Source organism: Castanea sativa, chromosome 9 (assembly GCF_040712315.1).
Source record: "Castanea sativa cultivar Marrone di Chiusa Pesio chromosome 9, ASM4071231v1".
Classification (NCBI taxonomy): Eukaryota; Viridiplantae; Streptophyta; class Magnoliopsida; order Fagales; family Fagaceae; genus Castanea; species Castanea sativa.
In genome coordinates this window covers 5114368-5138446 of record NC_134021.1, presented here as the reverse complement: position 1 = coordinate 5138446, position 24079 = coordinate 5114368, and the positions used below count along the sequence as shown (strand labels likewise).

Below are 24079 nucleotides of genomic sequence, written 5' to 3'. Positions count from 1 at the left end.
TTCAACCGCCTCAAATTTGATGGCTTGCTGGTTGACAGTCTGTATTCCATCAGTCGACGGTAGATGTGGGTTTCTAGGACTCAATTTAGTCGAGTTGAACCGCGGGTTGGTAGGGAATCCGAATGTACTTGATCTGTCGACACCCCTGGTGCTTATATAGACTATAATTTAACTCTAATTATAGTTGACTTAGGAAATCCTAATTCCAATTGACTTGGAAAATCTTAAATATTGAATTACAAAAGCAACCTTGACCCTAGGAAATTAAATAAGATACTAATTAACCTAATTAACTAATAAGACCTAATACAATTGACTTCCAAAATTAAATAAGACTAAAATCTTTGTGCTTTCTGTATAACCTTGTGTTTTGCTTCTAAAATCTTTTTTTTGTTTTTGTTTTTGTTTTTGGTGACAAGGCGTTTTGCTTCCACAATCACCTATTAGATTTGCATATAATTTGACCAATGTATCGAAATAAAATCATTGCACCACACAAGCTTAAGAGACTGTAAAGCCCAACTCCAGGAGAACCTAAAGGAATGCAGTTGGCCAAAAAAAGATAAAAGTAGCATAATTATCAGCTCTACCATTGTGACCCTTTGGACATTATTGTCACCAAGTGACAAATGTGCGCTGAAATTAACCATGGTATCGATTTTTTTGGTTAGAGAAAATGTAGATTCTTGAATTTTCTCACCAGTCTCTGTTCTTCAATAGACAAGATTTTTACACCAACATATAAAGTGCAAAGGTTATCATACTCAGAATATTTTCCTTCAATGTAGAGACTCCGTGTCCTCTATACATATGTTGTATGTATATATGTACGTGTCTCATGCGTATGTAATATTATTATAACCGCATATCCTTTCTCTGGTTTCCTTTGTGTTGGGAATATCATTGAAGTTAATGCCACATTAAGTTAAGTGAATGATTTACTTCTGTACAGGCAACAACTACATATTCATCAATTTCATCTATGCATGCCTACTCTCTTTAGAGACTTAAAACAGATTATCCAATACCTTATCTTCACAAATTGGTCCAGCAGGACTGATACTGTGGATGATCATCATTTAGCTTGTTTTTTCCCTAGCAAAAGTTTCTAGGATCACTGGTTTATTGCATGTTACTTCGCTATTAATTTCAAGTCTAGGTACCCCTAATTCTGTTGAATCCCTTATATAAAGCTCCAGTTTTATAGGAGCTCTTTCACACCAGCTATCAAATTCCATTCCATCCTTACAGGCATGGTTGTGCCCATTCTGTGTTGATATTTTTTAGCATCTCCATAATTTAGAGGACATTCAAAATAATCTAAGTCTGTGTGTTTAACCCCTACTTGTGGCTCATATATGCTATAAACTGCCATGAAGAGAGTAATGTGTTATGTGTGGACATGTGATTGTTTGCATTCTTGGATGCACACAGATCAAGTGAATCTAGTGTGAGTTCTTGCGCATTATCCTATTAGTCAATAAAATATCTGATTCACATACATTATTTAATTATTAGTAATGAATATGTTTCTCTCAGTGTTGGGTTGCAGCTTCTTTGTTGAAATACAGTATTGATCACAAGGAATCGATTACACTTGCAAAAATGCACTTAAATTATGACTGCAAGGAAGAAGAGGCGGATTATATCTACTCTGAATTGCAGAAGGTAAAGAAAAAGTTTGCACGCCATTTGGAAAAAAGGAGAATCAAGGGATCACATGGTGCAAAAGCTTCAAAATCGACTATATCCAACTATCAAGATGTGGTAGAAAGTGAGATGGAAAGGGACTTTCAGAGTCGTCATTTTTTAGATCTATCTGAACCTGCCACAGTGGAACAGGCACCTGACTGTAGAACGGTGCAGACAAATCATATCTCTACTAGCATAGCAAGAGTTCCAGATATTTGTGATAGAAGAATGGAAAAATCTATTCAACACCCACAAACAGACGTTCAGGAATTTCATGAAAGGATGATAGAGGAAAGGGCAAAGTTGGGGGAAGAAGAGCACAGGTTAGAGTCAGCCCTTACTTGTACAAAGGATCATGACATTCCAGTAAGATTAGATAAGCTTGGGATAGTAGATAACAACTTCAAGGAAAATTTGGATGAAAACAATCGTAAAATGGAACCTGATGCTTCACAGCTGGATTCAAGGATTGAAGATGAACAAATGAACGCTAATGTAGTAGCCTCATTAGAAAAATCAAAACCAGGGGGTCCAACAGAAATATCAGGTAATCTCCGATTGGGCAACTTAGAGGTCAATGAGGGCAAAATGCAACAAAGTGATACGGCTGAAATTAACGATAGTTCCGAGAATGCTGGTCCTTATGCTATGCCTTATTTCCAAAACCAGAATCATGCTGGAACCATACCAAGTTTGCCATCTGAAGTTTCTCAAATTTCTTATATTGAAAAGATATCCTGTAGTTTGCCCAGGGAAATGGAAACTATTTCCATAGAGTCTGATCCAGAGAGTGATAAAACAGAAATTATGGCTTCAACAGGAGATGGAAGAATGTGTGCTGAGCAGCATAATAAAGCTGGTTCCAGTAATGATCCCAAAAATGATGCCCCTGTGTCGTGTCCTTCAGATTTGGAGAGTCCTGTTAGAAATGCGCAGATTGGACAAAGTGTGGAAAGACCTTCTGGAGTTCCTCATACTCTGAGTGAAGTGGTCATAGGTGATGAACCCACGGAAATGTTACCTCATGTTGTGCAGCCCACTGAAGAGTTTATTGCAAAAGATGCTGTGACTCTGGAAAGCACGACTGTTACTGAAGTAAGGCAGCAGAATGGAGCAGTCACTGCCAATTGTGGACAGTCAGCTGCTCTGGCGTTTAATGGGACTTACTCATCGTTGGTGCAGCCAGACATTTTCCTGGCCCAAGGAAATTCATTGGCATCACAGCAGGTACTTGAATATTTATGAAAATAGTTTCCTTTTAGTGGTTTTACTTCATTTTCTATATAATTTTATACTGTAGCCAACAGATATGTCTGTATTCTAAATTCATCACAAAATAATAATAAAAGGTTGTACTCAATGAACAAAGCTCCCACTTCTATAGGGTGTGGGAGATGTGGATAGTAGGCAGCCTTATATCCATTTTGGAGAGGCTAACTCTTGGACTCGAACCCACAACACGTCGAGTGGGCAGAGGGCACTGGCCATCACACCAAGGTTTGACCTTTATTACCAAAGAATCATAAATGGTAAAATTATTGAAAGAAAGAAAAAACTCTGACTTGCTTAGACTTTTCTAAAGTACTTCTGTGGTATTTATGATAGACCATAGTAAAGAAATAAAAAGAAATCCCTATAATCAAGTTGAGGAACTCTCTGCAGCAATACATTTTGTTGCAAGGATAATTGACTAGGAGATGGATTCATCTGCCTTCCACAATACATTTGGCCACTAAAGAATGAAGTATATTTTGTGCCTTACCTGAGTTGTACATGATAGATTGTCACTTCAATTCAGTAGCCAATAGAATTTTGCCACATTGTGAGATTCTTCAGCTGGGTGAAAGTTTCGTTTATATGGCAACACATGGTACATGTACTTGGAAGAACTAAAATTTGGAGAAATAGCCAAGTATTGTTATCACTCCATGCACCTGACTGCAAATGTCAACTAAGTACTTCTGTGTTGGTAGACTTTTGTTGAAGTGAGTTGTGTATGTTAAATTCTTTTCTTCTCTCTCTCTCTCCCTTCCCCAAGTTTCATGTTGTCAAGGTTAGGGTGTATAAGTTTTTGATTTTCATGCAAAATTTTGAGGTGTTTTCCTTTCAGGTTGAGGAAGGAGAGATGTAGTTCCAGATATAAATGAACTTTTTTTTTCATAAGGAATTGATCCCCTTAAAACATATTCAACCGTCCGCATTATCTCCTTGTTTAAAGCCTTCTTCCTCCGTACCTTGTTAGATTGGAATGTTGCTTTTCATCCTTCTCCTTGTTTTTCTCTGTTTGATTTGATTGAGCATTGTAGTTTGATAGCAGTTTGTAATTCTCCCTGAGTACACCCCTGGTGTACCTAGTTTTGTTTTTATTAATCAAATTTCCGTTACTTATATATATATATATACTGTCCACATTATTTGCCAATTGCAAGAAACAGGCTGGTCGAGTGGCAACCTGCAGCATTGTTTCCATAAAGTTATAATTTCTGCAGTGCAATTGGCATTACCATACTGTGTTATCATTTTAATCTTGAAAACTCAATTTTGCAGTCTGTTGTTTTGCAGCTGCCCATATCTATTTATCCATCCTCCACCGAACACAATCTAGCCAGCATACCTGCATCCATTGGGATACAACATCACCAGAGCAGTGGAAGTCATTCCTACAGTCAAGAGGCTCTAACTCCAAGATCACCACCTTTAGAGAATCTGCTGGAATTTTCTGATGTTATGCATCCTGTTATGGATTTGCCCCTGGAACCATTCATAGTTATGCCTGAGAGTGGAAGTGAACATCTTCCATATAGGAGCATATCAGGACCAGTGAATTATCATACACAATTTGTTCCTGTGATACCTGAGAGGCCTGTTTGCTTAAACCCGCTTCAAATTGAAATGGAAAGAATACAGAGGGATAAGGAGCAAGCCTTCAAGATGCACAACCACAGGGTTTGTCCAAGATGCCTTTTTAAAAAAAATCTTTTGATTTCTTGATTAATACCTTCTAGGGATTATTAGCCCTTGGGGCATTTCTTGTTTAATTGAATATGATTTTTCATTTTGAGCAGATATTGCAGCTGAAATCTGAATGTGAAAGAGAGATTGAAGAGATACATAAGAAGTATGATTTGTTACGTCAGGATGCCGAGACAACATTGATGCAAGTGCAGAGGGATCTTGAGACATTTCACGGCAAGGTTTATCTAAATAAGTTATTGGCAGATGCTTTAACACTAAAGCAACAATTTCCTACGTCAACTGGGTCACTACATAGAGATCAAGGTATAGAACTTCTTTAATACAACATTTTATAATACACAAACACGCACATATATATAGGAGTAATTTGTTCATTACAGGGATTTATGCTGAAAAGTCAGCTTAGCCATACTCAGGAACCGAACAATCCTAATTGTTCTTGGCAAAGTTCATATTTATCAGGTTCCTTTTTAATATTAGATTTTCTAAATCAACAAGAAGACCATACGAATGGAGCCAAACTAAGTTGGACTTGGACACAGTTTGTTGCCAATCTAAGTCTCCATCTTACGCTTCACACAACAATTAAAAACTGGTATCTTTTAGAGTTAATCTACACAACTGTCTTATTCACTTGTTTTCAACCATCATTATTGTGTTATCCAGCTAGTAGTCCTTAAATTTTTTTTTTTCTTTTTTTAAGTCCACTTTGTTTTATGAACGATCTTTTTTGTATTATTTCGTTCCTTATTTTATCTGTTTTTTCTCTGTTGGAAAGTTTAAATTCAAACTTATCATGTGAAATCATGATTTATGTTACTGTTAATTGAAGCATGCACCAAAACTTTTGACCTACCCATCTTTGGGATGGATGCAGTTTTGCTGTAACTTGTTCATGTAGGGACTAGATCTACCTTCATATATCTAGTTAACTGGGTGCTTTCATAAATATAAAGTTTATGCAGCTATAACAAAGATGCAAAGGCATTTGTATTCTATAAACCCCCCCAACTCAGAAATAAGGCATAGTGTTCTCGCGTTATATTGCTCTTCAAGCCATGTAGCTTCTGACATTTCTTTATCTTGCAGCTGCATTATCTAGTCTCATGAATCAGTGGAGTCAGCTATCAAGTCTGCAACCTGCTCAGATGACTGCTCCAATACTCCAACAATGTTGGGCCAACCCCCCAGTGAACATTCCACCTGTAATTACCACTCCCATTAATCCACTTTTTAACGCCATGAACCAATTCGCTGGGAACCTGCAAAATGGCTGTGAATTACGTGCCCCTGGCCCACACCTTCAAGCCTTAGTTCCCCCATCCATGCCAACAGCCCATTTCTCAACCCAATACAGTGGGATGCCCTATCTGTGATCACCCAGTAATAATCTTGCAACATCATTTAGGCTGACACTGCAACACCGAAGCATACCGAAATTGTAGAAATTTCGAAGTTTTGCACTGATACATAGTTTACCCATGGCTTCTTAATCAGCTCTGGCTCTGTTAGGGTTTTTTGACTGCTAGCTTTGGTGCAGACTGGCCTAATTCTTGTATAATTTTGAATTCAGTGTTTTGGATGTACATCACTGTTAGTAGCAATGACGGTATTGAATTATTGATTCACTAATCATTTATAGTATACAGTCAACGTTTTTTACACGGCAAATTTGCTTGTTTGGTTTGGCTTTCCCTCCTCTCCCCTCCCCTTATCTAGCTTATATGCATTTTTTAAAAGCATTTTATTGGTATACCTGATTTTTTTTTCTCAGCTTATTATTTAAGCAAAAATATGCCAATAAAAAGAAGCTATACAAACCAACACAGTTGTTTTTTGGGATGGCCATGTACTGACAAGTACAGCAGGCCGAGGTGAACAGCTACATAGCACCTTTTTGGAAGCCCAGGTTATCGTCATTTCTGAATCAAATAAACTCTGTACAGAGTGGCAGTATTTTGCTGAAAACTGAGCAACAATAATGTGAAACCAATGTACCGCATATATCTTATATAATTAGTAACAGAAATTAACTGAACTTAATGTCACTGTGAAAGTGTGAGTGCACCATACATCGTAAAGAAACCCGTCCAAGCCCACAGACAGGTAATCAAGACAGGAGGAAAAACACCACACCATGATGCTATTATTTCGTGTTGCATTGACAAAGAATACCAAACCACCAGGAGAAAAGCACAAGGGAGTCTGAAAGAGAGCCCCGTGAACAGAGTCGTATGTATGTTATATCTGAGACAGCAGGTACGCTGGTTTATACATAAAATCATGCCATATTCAACTCTCCATGGATGCCCTTCACAACTTGTCCACGGCTGTATAGTACGAAAATGGACCTCTTCTAAGCATCAAGATATCAAGATGATGTGGTCTTATTCCCATTAGAAAAGAGCTAGAGAAATGTTCTGAATATGACTCCGTTGGGAACATCATAACAAATAATTTGTTGTCAACTCCAATGCAAAATTCAAATTCTATACTGAAACTCTTCAAAGATGATCACAAATTGCCCTAGTAAAATCACTTGTGGATGAAGAGCCACCAAGGTCAGCAGTCCGGTACTTCCCCTCTGCAATTGTGTTGAGAATAGCATCTTGGATACGATTGGCTTTGTCATGGAGCTCCAAATGGCGCAGCATTGTTACAGAACTCAACAGCAAAGCAGTTGGATTCGCCAAATTCTACATAAATTTAACCACAACAAATATGACTACACTTTATCTCATAGGAGGTTATGCTTAAAGAAACACAGGGTTACAAGTGTAAAATGATGAGGAATTCTTTAAAGCAAACACAAAAAGGAAGAACATAACCAAAGGTAGGTAATTAACAAAAGTAGCAAGTTGCAACAAAGTAGGAGCCTATAATCATCTTATAAACCACCCTCTTTTGGCCTTAGTCATTAATTCTTGACTAATGCTCTAGGTATACTACGAAAAAAGAACTAGGTCAAAACCTCAATTACAGAGCTTGCCTAAACTATCTAACAATGCAATACCTAAAGCATAACAGCATCTCACTACCTGATGGTCTTGCATGAAAACAACAGTATTCAAGGGGTTTACCTTAAAACAACCCCAAGTCTAACCATCCTAGGTAACCAAGAAAATGCTCATCAAAGTTGACAATTCTACCACCACTTCTCTTCTCTCGCCCAAATCATCCTGAACTCTAATCATTTCAAAGATTCCAATCTCTTTTTACCCCTACTGATAAATGATTCTAACCATCTATCTCTTCTTTGACCATTTGACTCATATATCAGCCACATTGCTAAAGAAGGGTTTCTTCTTCTTTTTTGGTTCCTTCCTTTGTTTTTATTTTTAACTTGTGAAATACTATGTTTATCAGGATCCAGGAAAGCTAAGCATGTTTGTACTAGTAAAACAGGATGAACTCAAAATGTTAAAACAAATTTTGAGCCTCAGAAAAGAAAAAGGAAATTCCTTTTTTGAATTAGCAATAGCAATAAGAATTTGTTTCATATTCATGCTAACGCTCTAACCAAAACCTTCAACAAAATATATGTTTACAGCGATGGGAGAAAGGGGACGATCTAGCATGATCAGGGAAAAAAAGGTTTACAAATGCATATTGCATGATTACGTGCCAAGGAACCAGGGTAAATTCACGAGAGTGGAAATCATAAATTCAATTTGAGGTCTAACCTTTCCAGCAATATCAGGTGCTGAACCATGTACAGCTTCAGCAAGGGCAATTCCTCCCTCACCAATATTGCAGCTGAAAAATGAAGTCATATAATGTCAGATGGTCAAGTCATATATTATTGGAGATGTCTATGAATACATACATACCTTGGTGTTAAGCCCAATCCCCCAATCAACCCAGCACAAAGATCACTGATAATATCACCATAGAGATTAGGCATCACCAATACATCAAAAAGTGCCGGATTTTTCACAAGCTGTGCATGGCCAAACAAGAAAAAAGTGTTAATGCTTACCTAAAAATTTAAAGGGAAAATGTGTAGTTCACACAATGTCTTAAAATGATATTATTTATCAAAATATGATATTGCTATAAAGGAAATCTATATGCACACACATCAAATTCATTGACACTCAGAGAGAAACTTGTCTATACCATCATACAGCAATTGTCAATGACAACTTCCTCATATTTTATCTCAGGGTACTTCTCTGCAACTTCACGACAGCACTGAAAGTGAAGTAAAAAGCGAAGTTAATATGTCATTACTTGGTTAAATAATCAAGAATCTATAATCTATGCATCTACTACTAAGACCTTTAGGAAAAGACCATCAGTTTTCTGCATAATGTTTGCTTTGTGTATTGCAGAGACTCTCTCTCTTCCATGGGTCTTGGCATAGTGGAAAGCATATTCAGCCACCCTCAAACTGGCCTGACGAGTAATGATCTTGAGGCTTTCAACCACTCCTCTGACCACCTAGCATCAAAAGAAGGAAAAAGTTCAGATTCACGCACATTTAACATTGCCAACATTCATCACCATATGTCAAAAACACACTTACTTGATGTTCAAGTCCACTGTACTCCCCTTCTGTGTTTTCACGAATAGTGATAAGATTTACATCATCATACCGTGTCTTATAGCCAGGAAGGCTGTAGCAAGGCCGAACATTGGCATATAAGTTAAGTTCTTTCCTCAGAGTAAGGTTCAAAGATCGATGACCTTTTCCAATTGGCGTGGCCATTGGTCCTTTCAACCCAACCCCATTTCGCCGAACTGATTCTAAACTTTCCCATGTTAGGAAACTTTGGGTCCTAGGATCTATTTGGTCCCCAACATAGTGTTCTTCCCATTCAATTGGAACATCAGCTTCTCTAAATACCTGCATAAGTTTAAATCACAGAGACTCGAACACTCAGACATGCAAGCAAATGCACATTTTTTTTTTTGGTTATAATTCAATAGTTGGGGGGTGGGAGATTTGAACCCAATACGTCTCTGTTGGAAGCTATAACGCTCTTGGCGCACGCGAACACACATTATTCATGGTTTTACTTCAATTAGGACATTATAGAAACAGCAAATGACTCCATACACATCATTTTTCACCATGTATATTTGGTCCCAAAACCATTAAATTTCTTCTACAGTACCTAAATCCAAAAACACAGTCCAATTATGCGAATTAACGTACAACTCACAAAAATGACACTAAAACCCCTTCAAAAACCCTTTTTTTTTTTTCTTAACTAACACTTATCAAATACATCATAAAGCTTCAGCCTTTTTGCCCTATCAAAACCAAAAAAAGCAATTAATTATAGAAATTCATAGGCGCAGATCGAGTCATATACCTAGATTGACTTTTAGAAAACCAATAATACTCAAACTAATATATTAAAAAACATAATTCTGTATCGATTTTCATGGAGAACGCAAAGAATTGGAGAGAGAGAGAGAGAGAGAGAGAGAGAGGTGGACCTACCTGTTTGACAGACTCGGCGATCTCGGGGCCGATACCGTCGCCGGGGAAGAGAGTGGCGCGGATAGTGGTGGCGGAGGAGGAGAAAGCCCTAGCGGCTACGAAGGCTGTGCTAGGGTTTGAGTAGCTTCCGAGAGCGCGACGAAGGAGGTGGGAAGCCATGATCGAATTTTTGATTTCACAGAAAGAGAGAGAGATTCGCAAAATGTTCGAGAGAGAGAGAGAGAGAGAAAGAGTAGACTATAAAGTAGGTTATAATAATCTTTGGTTCAAAATAGTTGAAAAGTTTTAGGCCCGTTCAATCAGAGTGCGCCACCTCTATCTTCAAGGGTACTCACTGTCTTTTTGCTTCTTCTTTCTGTTTTTTGACATAAATATTACGATGAAACGCACTGAAGTAAACACACTTTGTTTTTTTGGTCTCCCATCGGTTATCTTCAAAACTATTAACCAGAAATTAATCACTGTTTGTGATCGGTGAGTCTCAGTGAATAACACTCTCTTTACTCTTTAGCAAATAGACCCACTAATTATTCTCAGTCTATTTTGATAATTACATTTTATCCCTAAAGGCTTAAACTATGACTTACTTACTCACGATAGGGAGTTTGCAATACGCTTCAATGCGATTTTGGGTTATTTTAAGCACTACACTTTATAATGTAGTTTGGTCAAAACTATAACTGCATCGTACCTTAATTTTGAGGTCAAATATATAGTGCGGTGCAGTGTACGAGGTGCGATTTGGTCGATTTTGAGTTGGTTTATTTTTTTAAGATGTCATGGGCAATTTTTAATTTACTATTAATAATCATGACAATATGATAGTAATTTAAAATATATATATATATATATATATATATATATATATATATATATTAAACTTTTGATTTTGTGAGTGTTAGATGGAGAATTGAATGATGTTTTGAACTTTTGATTTTGTTTTAACTAAAATGAAGTCATATTAACATGAAACTAGAATGCACTAACACTAGGCTGACCACATTTAGGGATGACAATTTTTCCCTACCCCGCTTGACCCGTCTCTCCCAGTTTCGCCCCGTGCGGGTTTTCCCCGCCCCGCAAAGGTGATGGGGCGGGGATGGGGCGAGATTTTAGACCTGCACCACGGGGCGGGGCGGGCAGGGATAGGTTTACACTTTTTAGATCCACCCTGCGTTAATAAGGATTAAGTTGTAATTTTTTCATACTCTAAAATCCTACTATTTAAACAAAAATATCATCAGCTTATTTTATTCTACCTAACGTGGTTCTACCTCTCTTTTCTCTCAAGCAAAGTTGGAAATAAGGTACCAATTTTAACTCTTTTTTTTTGTTTTTTCATTCATGATTCATATGTCTTTCTCAACTTACTTTTCATCATTAACATAATATGAGATTTTTGGGTCATACTATGAGATTTTTGTTGTGACATTGTCTTGTTAAACATTTAGATAATATTATTTAGTTTTTGCTAAAAATTAGTTTGATTTGATAGGATAAATTTATTTATAATTTTAAGTATATTTTTAATATTGAAACATGTCATTTTATTTGAAAAAATGGTAATAATTATAGGAAAAATTAACAAGAAATAAAGTTTTACGGTGTAAAGCGGGGTTTCGCGGGTCTTCACGAGGCCTTAAGGGGCGAGAATGGGGCAAGAAATTTTCCCCGTCATGCGGGGCGAGGCGGGGATGGGGCAAGAAAAATCTATACGGGGCGGGGGCGAAGATCCCATCCTTTGGCCCCGCCCCGCCCATTGCCATACCTAACCACATATTTGAGTTTTTTTTTATATAATATCAAATTATTGTGTATATTAATATAAGATAAATAAATATATGTAGGTGCGGTGGGGTGCGGTGCGATTTTTCGCAATTTTCTTATCATAAAACCCTATCCCACACCACACAATGCGGTGCGGTTTATTACCACTTGCGGTGTGGTGTGGTGTGGTTACTTCATTTTGCAAGCGATTTTGGTCAATTTGGGTGCAGTCGTACAGTTTGAGCGGTTTGGTGAATACCATTACTTCCTAAATTATTAGTGTGCAATTCATTCTCATAGTTTATGGGGTAAAATATAATTTTCCTTTTTTTTACCAAATCATTAAAAGAAAATTTTAAAAACAAAAAAAAAGGAAGGAATTTTTCTACAACAATTAAAAGTTCAGGAGTCTTAGGTTGCGTTTGGCATTGCTTGAAAAATGCAGTTTTTTTTACTATTTAGCTTATTTTTGGTACTATTCATGGGTTTCATTGCGCTTTTTGGTACTGTAAGGACACAAGTCGAACCTTCAATCCACAATTAAAAGGGAATGGGCTTGAAAGGCCTTTTACAATAAATTTGTAGAGAGTGGGCTTGAAATCTAGATTTTGAGGGTGGTTCAAACAACAAAGAAAGAACGGGTCTCCGGCCCAATGGCACAAACAAGGAGTTAACTATAAGAATATGAATGAAAGCTCTTCCTCGGACACAATCCGAGGATAGTTTATAGTATTGCTCCTCAAGGTTGATTACAATTATAAATCGTTAGATTATCATATGCTATTCTTTCTTCTTTCTCAAGAAAAAAGCCTCCCTTCTTCCGAAGGTCTTTCCTCTTATTTATACTTCCTCTTCTTCTCCTTATCATCTTCCACCTCATGGTTGTAATGCTGGCCTTAGATACTTGTCCCATCAAATTTCCCCGAAGTCCTTTAGGGTCAAGGACCAAGTCCCAAACCTCATGCTTAGGTCCTATTTCTCCATTAATGCAGTCAGTATATCAATTGCAGAGTTTTTAATGTGTGGGCGGTGGTAGCAGCTTTACCTTAGATATTCCACCGTTCTTTCTATTGTCCTCCACGTGTACCATGTCTTCCCGTGGCCATAGGATTTTTTATAACATAACCTGGGGATATTAAACCTCTCTTCCTATGACCTCGGCTTTAATATCCTCGGACAAACCTCTTCCTCGGACAAAATTGTTCACTCATTATCACATCTTTACCTAGCATTTTCTTTATGAGGTACATTCACGTACTCCTAGATCATTTGATGTCCTCAGATTGAGTTTTTAGCCCAAGAGACTTTGTTGGGCCATCCTTTGTAAATTACTGGGCCCAATGTCCCTACAGGTACTATTCTTGAGTCCCACTGTACTATTTCAACTAATTTTTGACTTTATCTACAGTACTTTTAACAAAAAAATTTCAATTTCAACTAAGAGCATTAGAGTACTAGCATTGGGGGGTGTTTATTTTACAACCTTAGACAACGAAAACCCACTACATCCGGGTTTGTATACTTAAAAAAATTTGCAACCCATAAATAGTAAGGTTGCATATATACAACCTTAGTATTCATAGGTTGTAAAGAAAAAAAAAAAATTTTAATCTAGTAGTTATGTGTGAAAAGACAAAGATAGTGGGAGAAAATAGAGAGAAAAAAAGAATTCTTTTTATTATTTTATTAGGTATTTTATATTATTTTATTGGATATTATGTAAAAAAAAAAACTAGGACGTAGAGTAAGTTGTAAAATGAGTTGGTAAGATAGATAAAATAGTATTTGAGGATGCAAAATAAGTTTTTTTTTTTTTTTTGGTTTGCATCCCCAAATGCTAGTCCTGTTAGTATTGGTGGTGCTAAAAAACTATATTGCTATTTTTAGCACCACCAAATACAAATTTATGACTACATCGGTGGAGCCAAAGCCAAATAATTTGGCTTCACAGCTACAGTGCATAACCACTTTGGCTGTGCATTGTACCTCATAGGTAAAAAAAATAAAAAAATAAAATTGTGTGTTCACACTGCTTTATATTAAATATATTATTTTATTCATGTGTTCACACTGCTTTGTAGTCACTATTCTATTTTATTGTAGTAGATATATTATTTTATTGTGTTGTTTATATTATTTTATTGTGTTGAAAGTTAAAATAAAATCACTGATGTTTGGTGTTTTGTAAAGTGAAAAGGTAAGATAGATAAAATAGCTTTTGTAGAGCTATATTGCTAAATTTATGACTTCACCAATTTGGATGCTCTAAATAAGAAGAAGAGGAAGAAGATCGTCGACGGATGAGACAAGAGAGACTTTTACCTACAGCAGCACATAGAGGATTGTGTAGCAGCACGGAGAGACTTGTTCTGAAGATGAGATAAGATGAATTTGGCATGAGGTGAACTCCAGAGAGGTGTTATCCTTTAAATTATCAAAAGATAAAATTGGGTTTTCAATAAAATGTTTGGGTAATTTGGTAATTAAAAATAGCCTCCAACGATAATATTTATGAACGCGCATTAGCTTTTGCAAAAGATTTTAAAGAGCTGTCTTGTGTTTAAGTGAAGTTCCTTCACATTTCAAAACGTAATTTTTTGGAAAAAGTAGTTTTTAAAATCTTACCAAATGCATATATTATTTATTTGGTTTCAAAAAGCGCTTTTTGCCAAAGGAAAGTGCAAAAAAAGGGCACTAAGTCATTTCGAAATGGACTCTTAGTATTTTATTTTATTTTTAAATTTTTTTTATGATTTGGTGCCAAAAAAGAAAAAAGAAGAAAAAACATTAAATAGATGGAGAATAAGCCGCCGGGGGGGGGGGGGGGTACCCCAACTCCACGAGACTAGTGGCCAAGGGGTCCGGGGACATGGTTTTGTTTTTCAAGCGCCGCCCAAAGATTCGACCTTAGGACCTTCATTTCCAAACTACATGGAAATGTGTCCCTTGACCACTAGACCACTGTCCTTTGTCGTTCAACAGCAAGTCTAGCTAAAATATGTACAATTTTTACATTAATAACTGGCTTCTCCATATAAATACATGAGAATTCTATTTCTATATGCTGTGTAGCAACTAGAAATTTAAAGAACAATGATATGTCAAGGAGTTGATATCCTATCATCAATCAATGCAGGTTTTTCAACTGAGTAATAATGGTAATGCTACTAATTTCATCTTGTAGACCACATTTGATTGAAGCCCAGCAACATAGCTATTATCTTCCATGAAGTTATGATTAGCCCAAATTCTTTATACAAATCAAATGGGTATAATTGTACAAAATTTCATAAAAGACCAATTCTTCCAAGGAGAGTCAAATTGGTCAATAACAAAGGATTAATAATCAGGTTGGAGTCGTACAGTAGTGTCAAAACTAGAAAGTGGCTATATAACATACAGTCTCAAAATGAAAATGGCATAAAATTTGGGCAATGTGGATGATGGGTTGCAGTCATGTTGTCAGTTATGTCAAGCATGGCATGAAAGAGTGAGTGAGCTCACCTCTCTTAGCTTCAAAGTTTTTAAGTTCAACACAACTTCAAGTAAGTCAGCAAAAATTCATTTTGGTTGAGTCAATATTGCAGCTTAACCTTAGTGACCTCCAGTGCTATTTAAAAAGAAGTCAAAAATGGGAAAGAAAATGTTTTATTACTACTGCTATATTGATAAGAGGGCCATTCCTAAATGACCCCAAAAAGTAGTAAGCTGTGATACTGATCAAAGTGTAAATGGATTCTTTCAGCATTTGATGCAGTCCACATGACTAATTTTCAAATCACAATCTTTTTTTAGCTAACAAAGGCTTTTTGCCCTTTTCAATTATTATATCTTAGCAAGAGATACAACATGGGGATTAGAGAAAAAATATTCATACATATCAAAATAGTTTAGTTGATTGGAAGAGGAGCACCATTCCATTCCTTGAGGCAATCCAACATAGGATCAATGAGCTTTCCCTGAGACATAGCTGTGAACACCTTGTCAAAATCCTCACCAGAAGACCTGGTCTTTTCCCCAGTCAGCAATCCAGTCCCTAACTCTTCCCTCACAAACTTGTATAATGGATATGATCTGCATTCCTTAATCCTGTTTGCAATTGCTGGATTTCCACTCTCAAACGCAACTCTTGCACTCTCTACCTCTTTTGGCAAGACGGACTTCACTTCTTCCTCGAAAGCTACAATCTTTTGGAAGATAGATGTACTTTCATTCTTCTCAATATTGCCATTTGTCAATGCGTGTTCAACAAGTACTTGCCTCAGTTTTTGCATCAATGGATAGGTAGCACTACAGGGGTCATCAACATAGGCAAATACGTGTTCCCGATCAACCACGTTGAGCAAATCCTTCTCATAGAATCTGGATGGGTGAAGCTCTCCATTAACACTAGTTGTTAGAACTCTTTTAGCCACTTGGCTTACAGTATTCTTGACAGCGGTCTTCAAATTTTCCTCCAAATGCCTCAAATCAATAGCTTGGCATAGTGCTATCAAAAATGTGGAAGACATGAGCTTCAAAATATCAACAGCTTCTTCTGTTTTCCTTGAAGAGATCAATCCCAATGAGTTCACATCTTGATTGTGCTGCTCAGCACTTTGGACATGGGTAGTAACTGGATTTGCCAGATATTGAAGTTCGGAACAATATGACGCCATGGCAATTTCTGCCCCCTTGAAACTATAATCCAAACTTGGATCCCTACTAGCATAAAGATTTGATGGCAACCCATTGTTGTAATAATCATTGACAAGCTCAGAAAATTGTGCAAACATGAGTTTTCCTATGGCTGCAATGGCCAAACGTGTGTTGTCCATCGACACACCAATTGGGGTCCCTTGGAAGTTACCACCAAGCAAGGTCTTGTTCCTCGAAACATCAATCAAAGGGTTATCATTTACTGAGTTAATCTCCCTCTCAATCGACTTGGTTGAGTATCTGATAACTTCAATCTGTGGGCCAAGCCATTGAGGAGAAGTTCTGAGAGCATAGCGATCTTGTTTAGGCTTCTGCAGGGGATCTATTTCATGTAACCTTTGAGATTCTTTCACATAAGCACTTCCATCTAAAATGTGTTCCATAATAGCTGCAGCTTCAATTTGGCCAGGATGGTGCTTCAATTTGTGTGTCAAATGGTCGGTAAATTCAGGCTTTCCTTGCATTACTTCCGCGAAAATTGCTGATAAGATTTCTGACAGAAGAGTTAGAAGGTTGGCCTCGAAAAGAACCATAGAAGCCAAGCCAGAACCAACAGCTGTGCTATTCACAAGAGCAACGCCTTCTTTTGGTTGTAACTCAAAGAACCCAGAATTGATACCAGCTAGTTGGAAGGCTTGAGCAGCATCAAGGGATTCACCAGAGGGTCCAACGGCTTTAGAATTGGGGCGGCCGGTTAGCAGTCCAACAATGTAGGATAGAGGGACAAGATCACCGGAAGCACTGATTGTACCGCGAAGTGGCAAGACAGGAGTGATGTTATGGTTGAGGAGCTTGGCCATGGCCTCCAGGACTTCAAACCTAATGCCAGAGTAGCCTTGGAGAAGGGTGTTGATCCTCACTAGCATTGCTGCTCTTGTTGCTGAGTGAGACAATGTGTGGCATGTATCTGTTCCATTGCCAAATATTCCAGCGTTCAAAAATCTGCAGCAACAACATTCATCATTTTAGATTAGCCATGATAAAATGATCATTTCATATATTTTGAAACAAAAAATACTCACTATGGTATTAAAATAGATGGGGGTGATTATTAAAATTAAATGACATGGATTTTAATGAAACAAAATAAACAGAACACTTTTCTTCAAATGTCTCTAGCACTTAAAATATATTCAGGTTGGCTAAGAAGGTGAGATCAAATTTTAAAAATTAAATAATTATGAGTTCAAATTTTAGGGGTAATTGGAATTAATAAAGGTGTGGAAGAAATCCTTCTAAAATTGGAGGAAATTATATCCTTTTAGTAAAAAAAATTAGAGGAAAATTTAGATGAATAATATTTGTGTTTGAAAACACTTAAAAAATAGAAGAATCAAAACTATCTGTTATGACTCGTGTGACAACCAAACCCAAAGATTGGGTTTAGCACTCTTATGCACTAGACCCGTAAAATAATGACGTGTCTATTTTTGGTCACGTATCATTATCTTAACCGGTTCTATAAACCCGAGCAAAAATCCTATCTTCTCCTACCAACCCAAGTGAAAATCCTATCTTCTTTTACCATTTTAGGACAGCCTAATCAACTTGGTCTCATGACTTTTAAATAATAATAAAACCTTGGTCCCTTGAAATTTCCCAAATTAATTTTTCAACCCTCTGTGTACTTGTGTTTTTTTCCAAAAATGGTTGGCAAACCCAGCTGGTCGAACTCTAACAAGTACAGACTCGGTCACTCAAGCGGCTGAGTGAGTCAATCCGTTCCACCCAACCCGTACCCCCAAAAAGTTGACCATTAGTGTTTATTATATTCATTACTTTTAAGCATTAAACAAGCCCATACTTTTTTTTGATACAAAACAAGACCATACTAAAAAATAAGTATTTTTATTTTCAATTAGTCTTAAAAGCTATTTTATTTTCAATTCTCATACAACTGTATTTTCCATTTTTAACATTTTCAATTACTCTTAAATATTCCATTGACATTTTCAATTTTTCATACTTAAATTAGCATTTTTAAGTTTTTTTTTTCTTTTTGAGAAAAGCATTTTTGAGTTAATAATAATATTTTTATATACAAATAACATTTTTATTTATAGTAATTTTGTAATTAATTAATTCAATTAATAAAGCCTCATATAGAAGAAGAAATTCTATAATAAAAAATATATATTTTTGAAATTACTTTTACTGACACCACCGTTCTCCCGTGTCAACTCACAAATACAGCACCTACTCAACTCGGCCGAGTCAACTCAGCCACCAAAAGAAATAGTGTATAAAAAGTTATAGCTGCTCACCTAATCAACTCGATCTGAAGAGCTCCACCTTGCTTGGTTCGCCTATGCGCAGTAGCACCAAACCCAGTAGTGACACCATAGCTATCTTTACCAGACGCCATGCTCTCCATGATCCAGTCACTGCTAGCCTTCACGCCAGCCCTTTTTGACTCGGAAAGCTCCACCTCGACTCCTCCTCGTGACGACTCACTCATGGCTATAGCAGCCACCTGTGCTATCGTCAAGTTCTCACCTCCGAGCTTCACCAATGGCTTCCTGAACTCGGCCACCATGCGCTTCACCTCGTCTAAATGAGACCCTTTGAGTGACTCAGCAGCCACACCCCAACTCAGCGAGTCGTGACGACTAATGCAAAGACCCTCCTCATCACCACCACTGCTTTTGTTAACATTGGTTCCCATGGTGATTGGTGAATGAATGATCCAATTGAAAGAGAAAAACAATGGCAAAGAAAAAAAACTGAGTTTGAGAAGTATTGGAAATCTTGCTTAGGTTTGTGAGGATTTCCTGGTTTGTGAAGAAGGGTTTGTGAGGCTTATATAGATGGCAACATGGCATGGCATGTTTGAATTGTTATTCAATATCGTGGCATAGTTTTTTTTGGTAGGTAAGCTTGACGGAATGGAATACGACAAAGGTGGTGGTTCAGTGAGGGACCCACGGGGGTTGATTGGAACTTAATTTTGATCATAGGATTGTTATATCTATCACACGGTTGAGAACTCGCAACGTGGCACCACTAGATGAATGTTTAGTCTTTATTTGACAGGGCCAGGTTGGGTCGATTCGTATTAATAGAAAGGGTAAAAGTTGTTGCACCCATCATATACTTTTACACACAAGCCACACACAAGACAAATTATAACAACTGAAATTACTCGTAAAGTTTCTGAGGGTGTCTTGGTTTAATAATAAGGAGTTATCATTAGAAGTGGACGTTATAGTTTAAAACTTTCTAAAAAAAAACTAAAATCGTTCGTTTAAGACATGATTTGGTAGTTAACATCGCCATAACATAAATCATGACAGGTTACCAAATTAGACCAATCTTATTATTGAATTGGGAAAAGTTAATGCATGCCCATATGTTGGTTTATGAAATTTACTTTTTTACTATTCTTACTTTGTAGGGATTTAAGGCTTTTTAATATATATATATATATATATATAAAATGAGACATTTAGAAAAAAAAAAAAAAAAGCAATAATTTTTTTTCTATTATTTGATTTCTTTTGGACCATGGTAATGAAAATGGTTAAATTGTTTACCAAAAAAGAAAATGGTTAAACTGAAATGGTTGGTGGAGATTGAAAATATTGAACTCTCAGTTAGGTTCTGATAGATCCTCAGTCCCAACAAATAAAAGTACCTTGTATGCTAAATTGATCGTGGTTCACTCGCCAGTTAAAAGGTTCTTATTATATTCTGTATAAAGGATAGGATAAAAGTAGATCACTTTTTCTTTAAATCGTTAATTGAAGAATATTCACATTTATAACCTGACGTAAATTAAGGAATAAATTCGATATTAAGGTGATTGACTTGCATACTATTACTAATTTTACTATAAAATGTTATAATTTGATGTGACAATAAATATAATTTGAGCTAGTGAGTCACTTTAACAAAAATTAAAATAAACATTTAAATTAGAATTTATTCGAGTGGAGTTTATGGTGTGCAATTGTGCCATAAGTTATAACTATTTTCTCTCTCACTTGTGTGTATGTTCATTTCTCAAAAAAAAATAAATGATTAAACATTTAAATTACTCTTTTACAATTAGTGACACATCGGTCTATTAAATTAATTATACCCTATCATCACTCAAAGAAAAAGAAAGGCTCGTTAGAAAAAAAAAATCTAATTTAATCTAATCTATCTAAAACTATTAATAATAGTTGGTTCCAGTTAGCTCAACTGGTAAAATCTCTGATGGTTAAATAAGAGACCTGAATTTCAATCTCTGCCTACACTAAAAATCAATTGATATCTTGGTCTGATGATAAAGAGAGCAGATGCCATAGGTTGAAAGTCTTCAAAAAAAAAATCTAAAACTATTAATCATAGTTGTCAATATCGTTCAATATGATACGTACCGCGTCTCATATTGTGTACAAATTAAAAGTTATATATTGTAAAGACATATCGTAAGTGCTCATGAATCGTTTGATACATAAGTGCATATCACATAAGTCATATCGTATCATTAAATTGTACATATCTACAATACATAGACATGTGGATATATGGTTTTATTTGATTTAAATAAGTTGTTATACTTTTTTTTAATACAAAATCATTGGATTACTTGATTGAGTCCAATAAAATAATATGTCCATGAGTTTTTTTTCCCCTATTTTCTTTCTCCTACAAAATGCAGACTACACACTTGACACATTGCTTTCATATTTGCAAATTTCTTTTTTTATTCTATGAATAATGTATTAAATGAAAATATAATTATTTTTTATTTTGTTATTATTTTTATAAGTCTAAGTAACTAGAATGCCAAGAAAGAGTTATTAGAATAAAAGAACAGTAAAAAAGATAGTAAATGTTGATGATGATGAAGAACATGTCAATGAATAAATAATTTTGCAAGATGATGAACATGATGTTAACATATTATTACATCTGAGTTTAATCAAATAATTTTTTTAAAAAACTGAGTTTAATCAATTTGAGTGTGTATGTTATAAACATATGTGAATTTGATTTATTTAGTTAATTTTGCTAAATATTATTAAATAAGTAATGATTAAATGGTCATTAGTTAAATATATATGTATATTTATAATTTTTTTAATAATTTTATTAGGTATTTGTGTATCTTACGATGCAATACACGACAAAAAAAATACGAAATCGATTCAAGTTTTAACAACTTCTTCTATATGTTTGGTGTGTTTGCTTCTTCTATAATCTGACTTGTGGCTATTCATCTAAAATTAATTGGACAAATAATGCCACGTGGCAAGCAATGGTTTGTACACATTATATTTATGAACTCGTGTAATGTGTCAAAAAAATGTAAATACATCTTTAATATAGAATATTTAATATATCCTTAAATCACTCTTAGAAATCGAAATTTTAAGAGGAATTAAATGTGCAGTTTTTTTTTTTGTTTTTGTTTGATAGGAATTAAATGTGCAGGTTGTGGTTTTCAAAAAAACAAAAGTGCAGGTTGTGCATCATAAATAGCACCATAATTGGTATTAAAAAAAAACCATAAATGAAAGTTTCGAGAAAATTAATAAAGCCTATTAATCATTGCCATAAATGATAAATGAAAGTTTAAAAAAAGAAAAAAAGAAAAAGAAAAAGAAAAAGAAAAAAAAGGATGTAATTATAATTATTTGGTTGTCTAATATACGTTAGTTGTAAAAGTTTTTTTTTTTTTTTAAATTTAAATTCTTATACTATTTTCGTTTCTCTCCCCCATAACTTATTATATTATGTTACCTGCATATCCTCCAGTCTTGGCCATCTCTACTCTTATGTCTGATTATTTTGTAGAAAACTCTTTCCGTACGTGTTTTTGGATGTCCATTAAATTAGATTATGTTTATTTTTTTTTGGTTTCCCACAATGTTCCTCAAAGTTTCAAATCAGAGATTAATCACTGTTCGCATCGTGTAGGCCCACGAAAGGGTAAAGCGCTAGCCTAGGAAATTCTTTTTCAAACACTACAAAAAAAACGTTCTATAGCCGCGTTTTAAAAACGCGGCTATAGCTTAGAAAAACGTGGCTATAGCCCAATTTAGCCTATAGCTACGTTTTTTTAGGCCGCATTTTCAACTGTGGCCTCAAATCCGAAACTATAGGGCTGAGGGGTCTATGGCCACATTTTTTTAAACGCAGCTATAGGACCGGCCCAATGGCCACGTTTTTATAAACGTGGCTATAGCACATACTCTAGCCACATTTTTTAAACGTGGCTATAAATCCTCAACCTATAGCCGCATTTAAAAAACGCGGCTATAGACCCTTATATTTTTTTTTTAAAAAAAAATTTGATTACCAAAAATTAATTTTCGGTAATCAAAATTTTTAAAAAAAATTAAAATTAAAATTTTTAAAATTAATGCTTTCAAACTTTAAAATTTTAATTTTAATTAAATTAAGAAATTCAAAACCACAATACGTACCCAGCAAATTCAAATTCAGACAAAAACCCAGAAAATTTCAAAATTAATCAAACACAACATGCCCACAATACAAACACAACATGCTCTAAAATACAAGAAAACAATGCAAGAACACAAACAGAACATCTCTTTCAACAAAAGTACAAGCTCAAAAATACAAAAATCCCTATAACAGAAACAGGTCCAAAAAGAGTCCATATGCTCAAACCCAAAATTAATCAAAGCACAATTAAACAAAAGAAAATAATTTTTGGCCATGGGTTAGAGAAAAATAAAGCAAACAGAGGTAATTTTTTGAGGCACTTTAGCTTCATTGATTTAAAATTTTCAAGTCTATACCAAAGAGAGACTTAACCTTCAAATCTACTACAAAGAGAAACAAAGTTAAAGGGAACAAAAATGAACAAAACTCAAAGAACAATGAACAAAACCTCATATTTTCACAAACCCATTCATACAGCATCAGTGGGAAAAAGGGATTAACAGTGTGGGTCAGCACTTTTTGGATCTCCAGCAACATAGATCAATGGCAACATGCACATATGAGAGAGAGATTGAGAGAGTTGTAAGATTTTGGAATGAGAGAGCTTTTTTTTGAATGACTGAGAGAACTGCCATTTTTGCTTTTGACGAGAGGGAGTGTCTGAGATTTCTTAATTTGAAATCTTCAGACCTTTTTTTTTTTTTTTTTTGGGACAGCTTACTATATGCCATAGAATATTCTATGGCATATTCTATTTTTTTTTTACGCTGAAGTTGGTCAGTCAACTTAGTAGTTTTTTTTTTTGGTAACATTTTGGAATATGCCATAGAATATTCTATGGCATATTCCATTTTTTTGTTTACGCTGAAGTCGGTCATTCAGCTAGTTTAGTTTAGTTTTTTTTTTTTTTTTTAAAATTTTTATGGAACATTTTGGAATATGCCATAGAATATTCTATGGCATATTCCATTTTTGTTTACGCTGAAAGAAACCCATCTGGGTTTTTTTTTTCCTATAGCCACGTTTTAAAAAACGTGGCTATAGGTCCTCCTTTAAATAAGTATATATATATTTGGCTGGACCTATAGCCAC

At 35.5% G+C, this 24079-nt stretch overlaps 3 protein-coding genes across 10 annotated transcripts in view; 1 reads left to right on the top strand and 2 right to left on the bottom strand.

Moving 5' to 3' along the window:
* Positions 1–6353, top strand: part of LOC142611044 (uncharacterized) — a 30924-nt gene extending 24571 nt beyond the window's left edge. For 7 of the 8 annotated variants that reach the window (XM_075783051.1, XM_075783052.1, XM_075783054.1 and 4 more), the window contains 4 exons: positions 1540–2919; positions 4240–4638; positions 4758–4971; positions 5758–6353. In XM_075783051.1, the coding sequence (XP_075639166.1) occupies positions 1540–2919; positions 4240–4638; positions 4758–4971; positions 5758–6044 (2280 nt within the window). In that variant the 3' untranslated portion in view covers positions 6045–6353. The remainder of the gene's footprint in view (positions 1–1539; positions 2920–4239; positions 4639–4757; positions 4972–5757) is intronic. The other variant, XM_075783055.1, reaches the window with a different exon arrangement.
* Positions 6354–6663: 310 nt separating this feature from the next.
* On the bottom strand, positions 6664–23554 carry LOC142611046 (isocitrate dehydrogenase [NAD] catalytic subunit 5, mitochondrial). The gene is made up of 8 exons (XM_075783058.1): positions 23549–23554; positions 10121–10302; positions 9197–9517; positions 8950–9111; positions 8788–8862; positions 8499–8608; positions 8352–8424; positions 6664–7364 (listed from the first exon to the last, which is right to left on the bottom strand). Exons 2-8 carry the CDS (start codon positions 10277–10279, stop codon positions 7173–7175), a joined length of 1092 nt encoding a protein of 363 aa, XP_075639173.1. The 5' UTR covers positions 10280–10302; positions 23549–23554; the 3' UTR covers positions 6664–7172.
* On the bottom strand, positions 15522–19369 carry LOC142611319 (phenylalanine ammonia-lyase-like). Its single transcript, XM_075783429.1, has 2 exons — positions 18850–19369; positions 15522–17527 (listed from the first exon to the last, which is right to left on the bottom strand). Exons 1-2 carry the CDS (start codon positions 19248–19250, stop codon positions 15778–15780), a joined length of 2151 nt encoding a protein of 716 aa, XP_075639544.1. The 5' UTR covers positions 19251–19369; the 3' UTR covers positions 15522–15777.
* Positions 23555–24079: the final 525 nt, after the last annotated feature.

Bases quoted from the DNA above. Each gene is read 5' to 3' on its own strand.
- LOC142611046 (XM_075783058.1), bottom strand. From the start codon at position 10,279: ATGGCTTCCCACCTCCTTCGTCGCGCTCTCGGAAGCTACTCAAACCCT. The intron at 9,112-9,196 runs GTAAGTGTGTTT...TTTTGATGCTAG, and splicing joins ACAGTGGACTTGAACATCAA to GTGGTCAGAGGAGTGGTTGA. The intron at 7,365-8,351 runs GTTAGACCTCAA...AAATTTATGTAG, and splicing joins CACCTGATATTGCTGGAAAG to AATTTGGCGAATCCAACTGC.
- LOC142611319 (XM_075783429.1), bottom strand. From the start codon at position 19,250: ATGGGAACCAATGTTAACAAAAGCAGTGGTGGTGATGAGGAGGGTCTT. The intron at 17,528-18,849 runs GTGAGCAGCTAT...TTGTTGCTGCAG, and splicing joins CTTCAGATCGAGTTGATTAG to ATTTTTGAACGCTGGAATAT.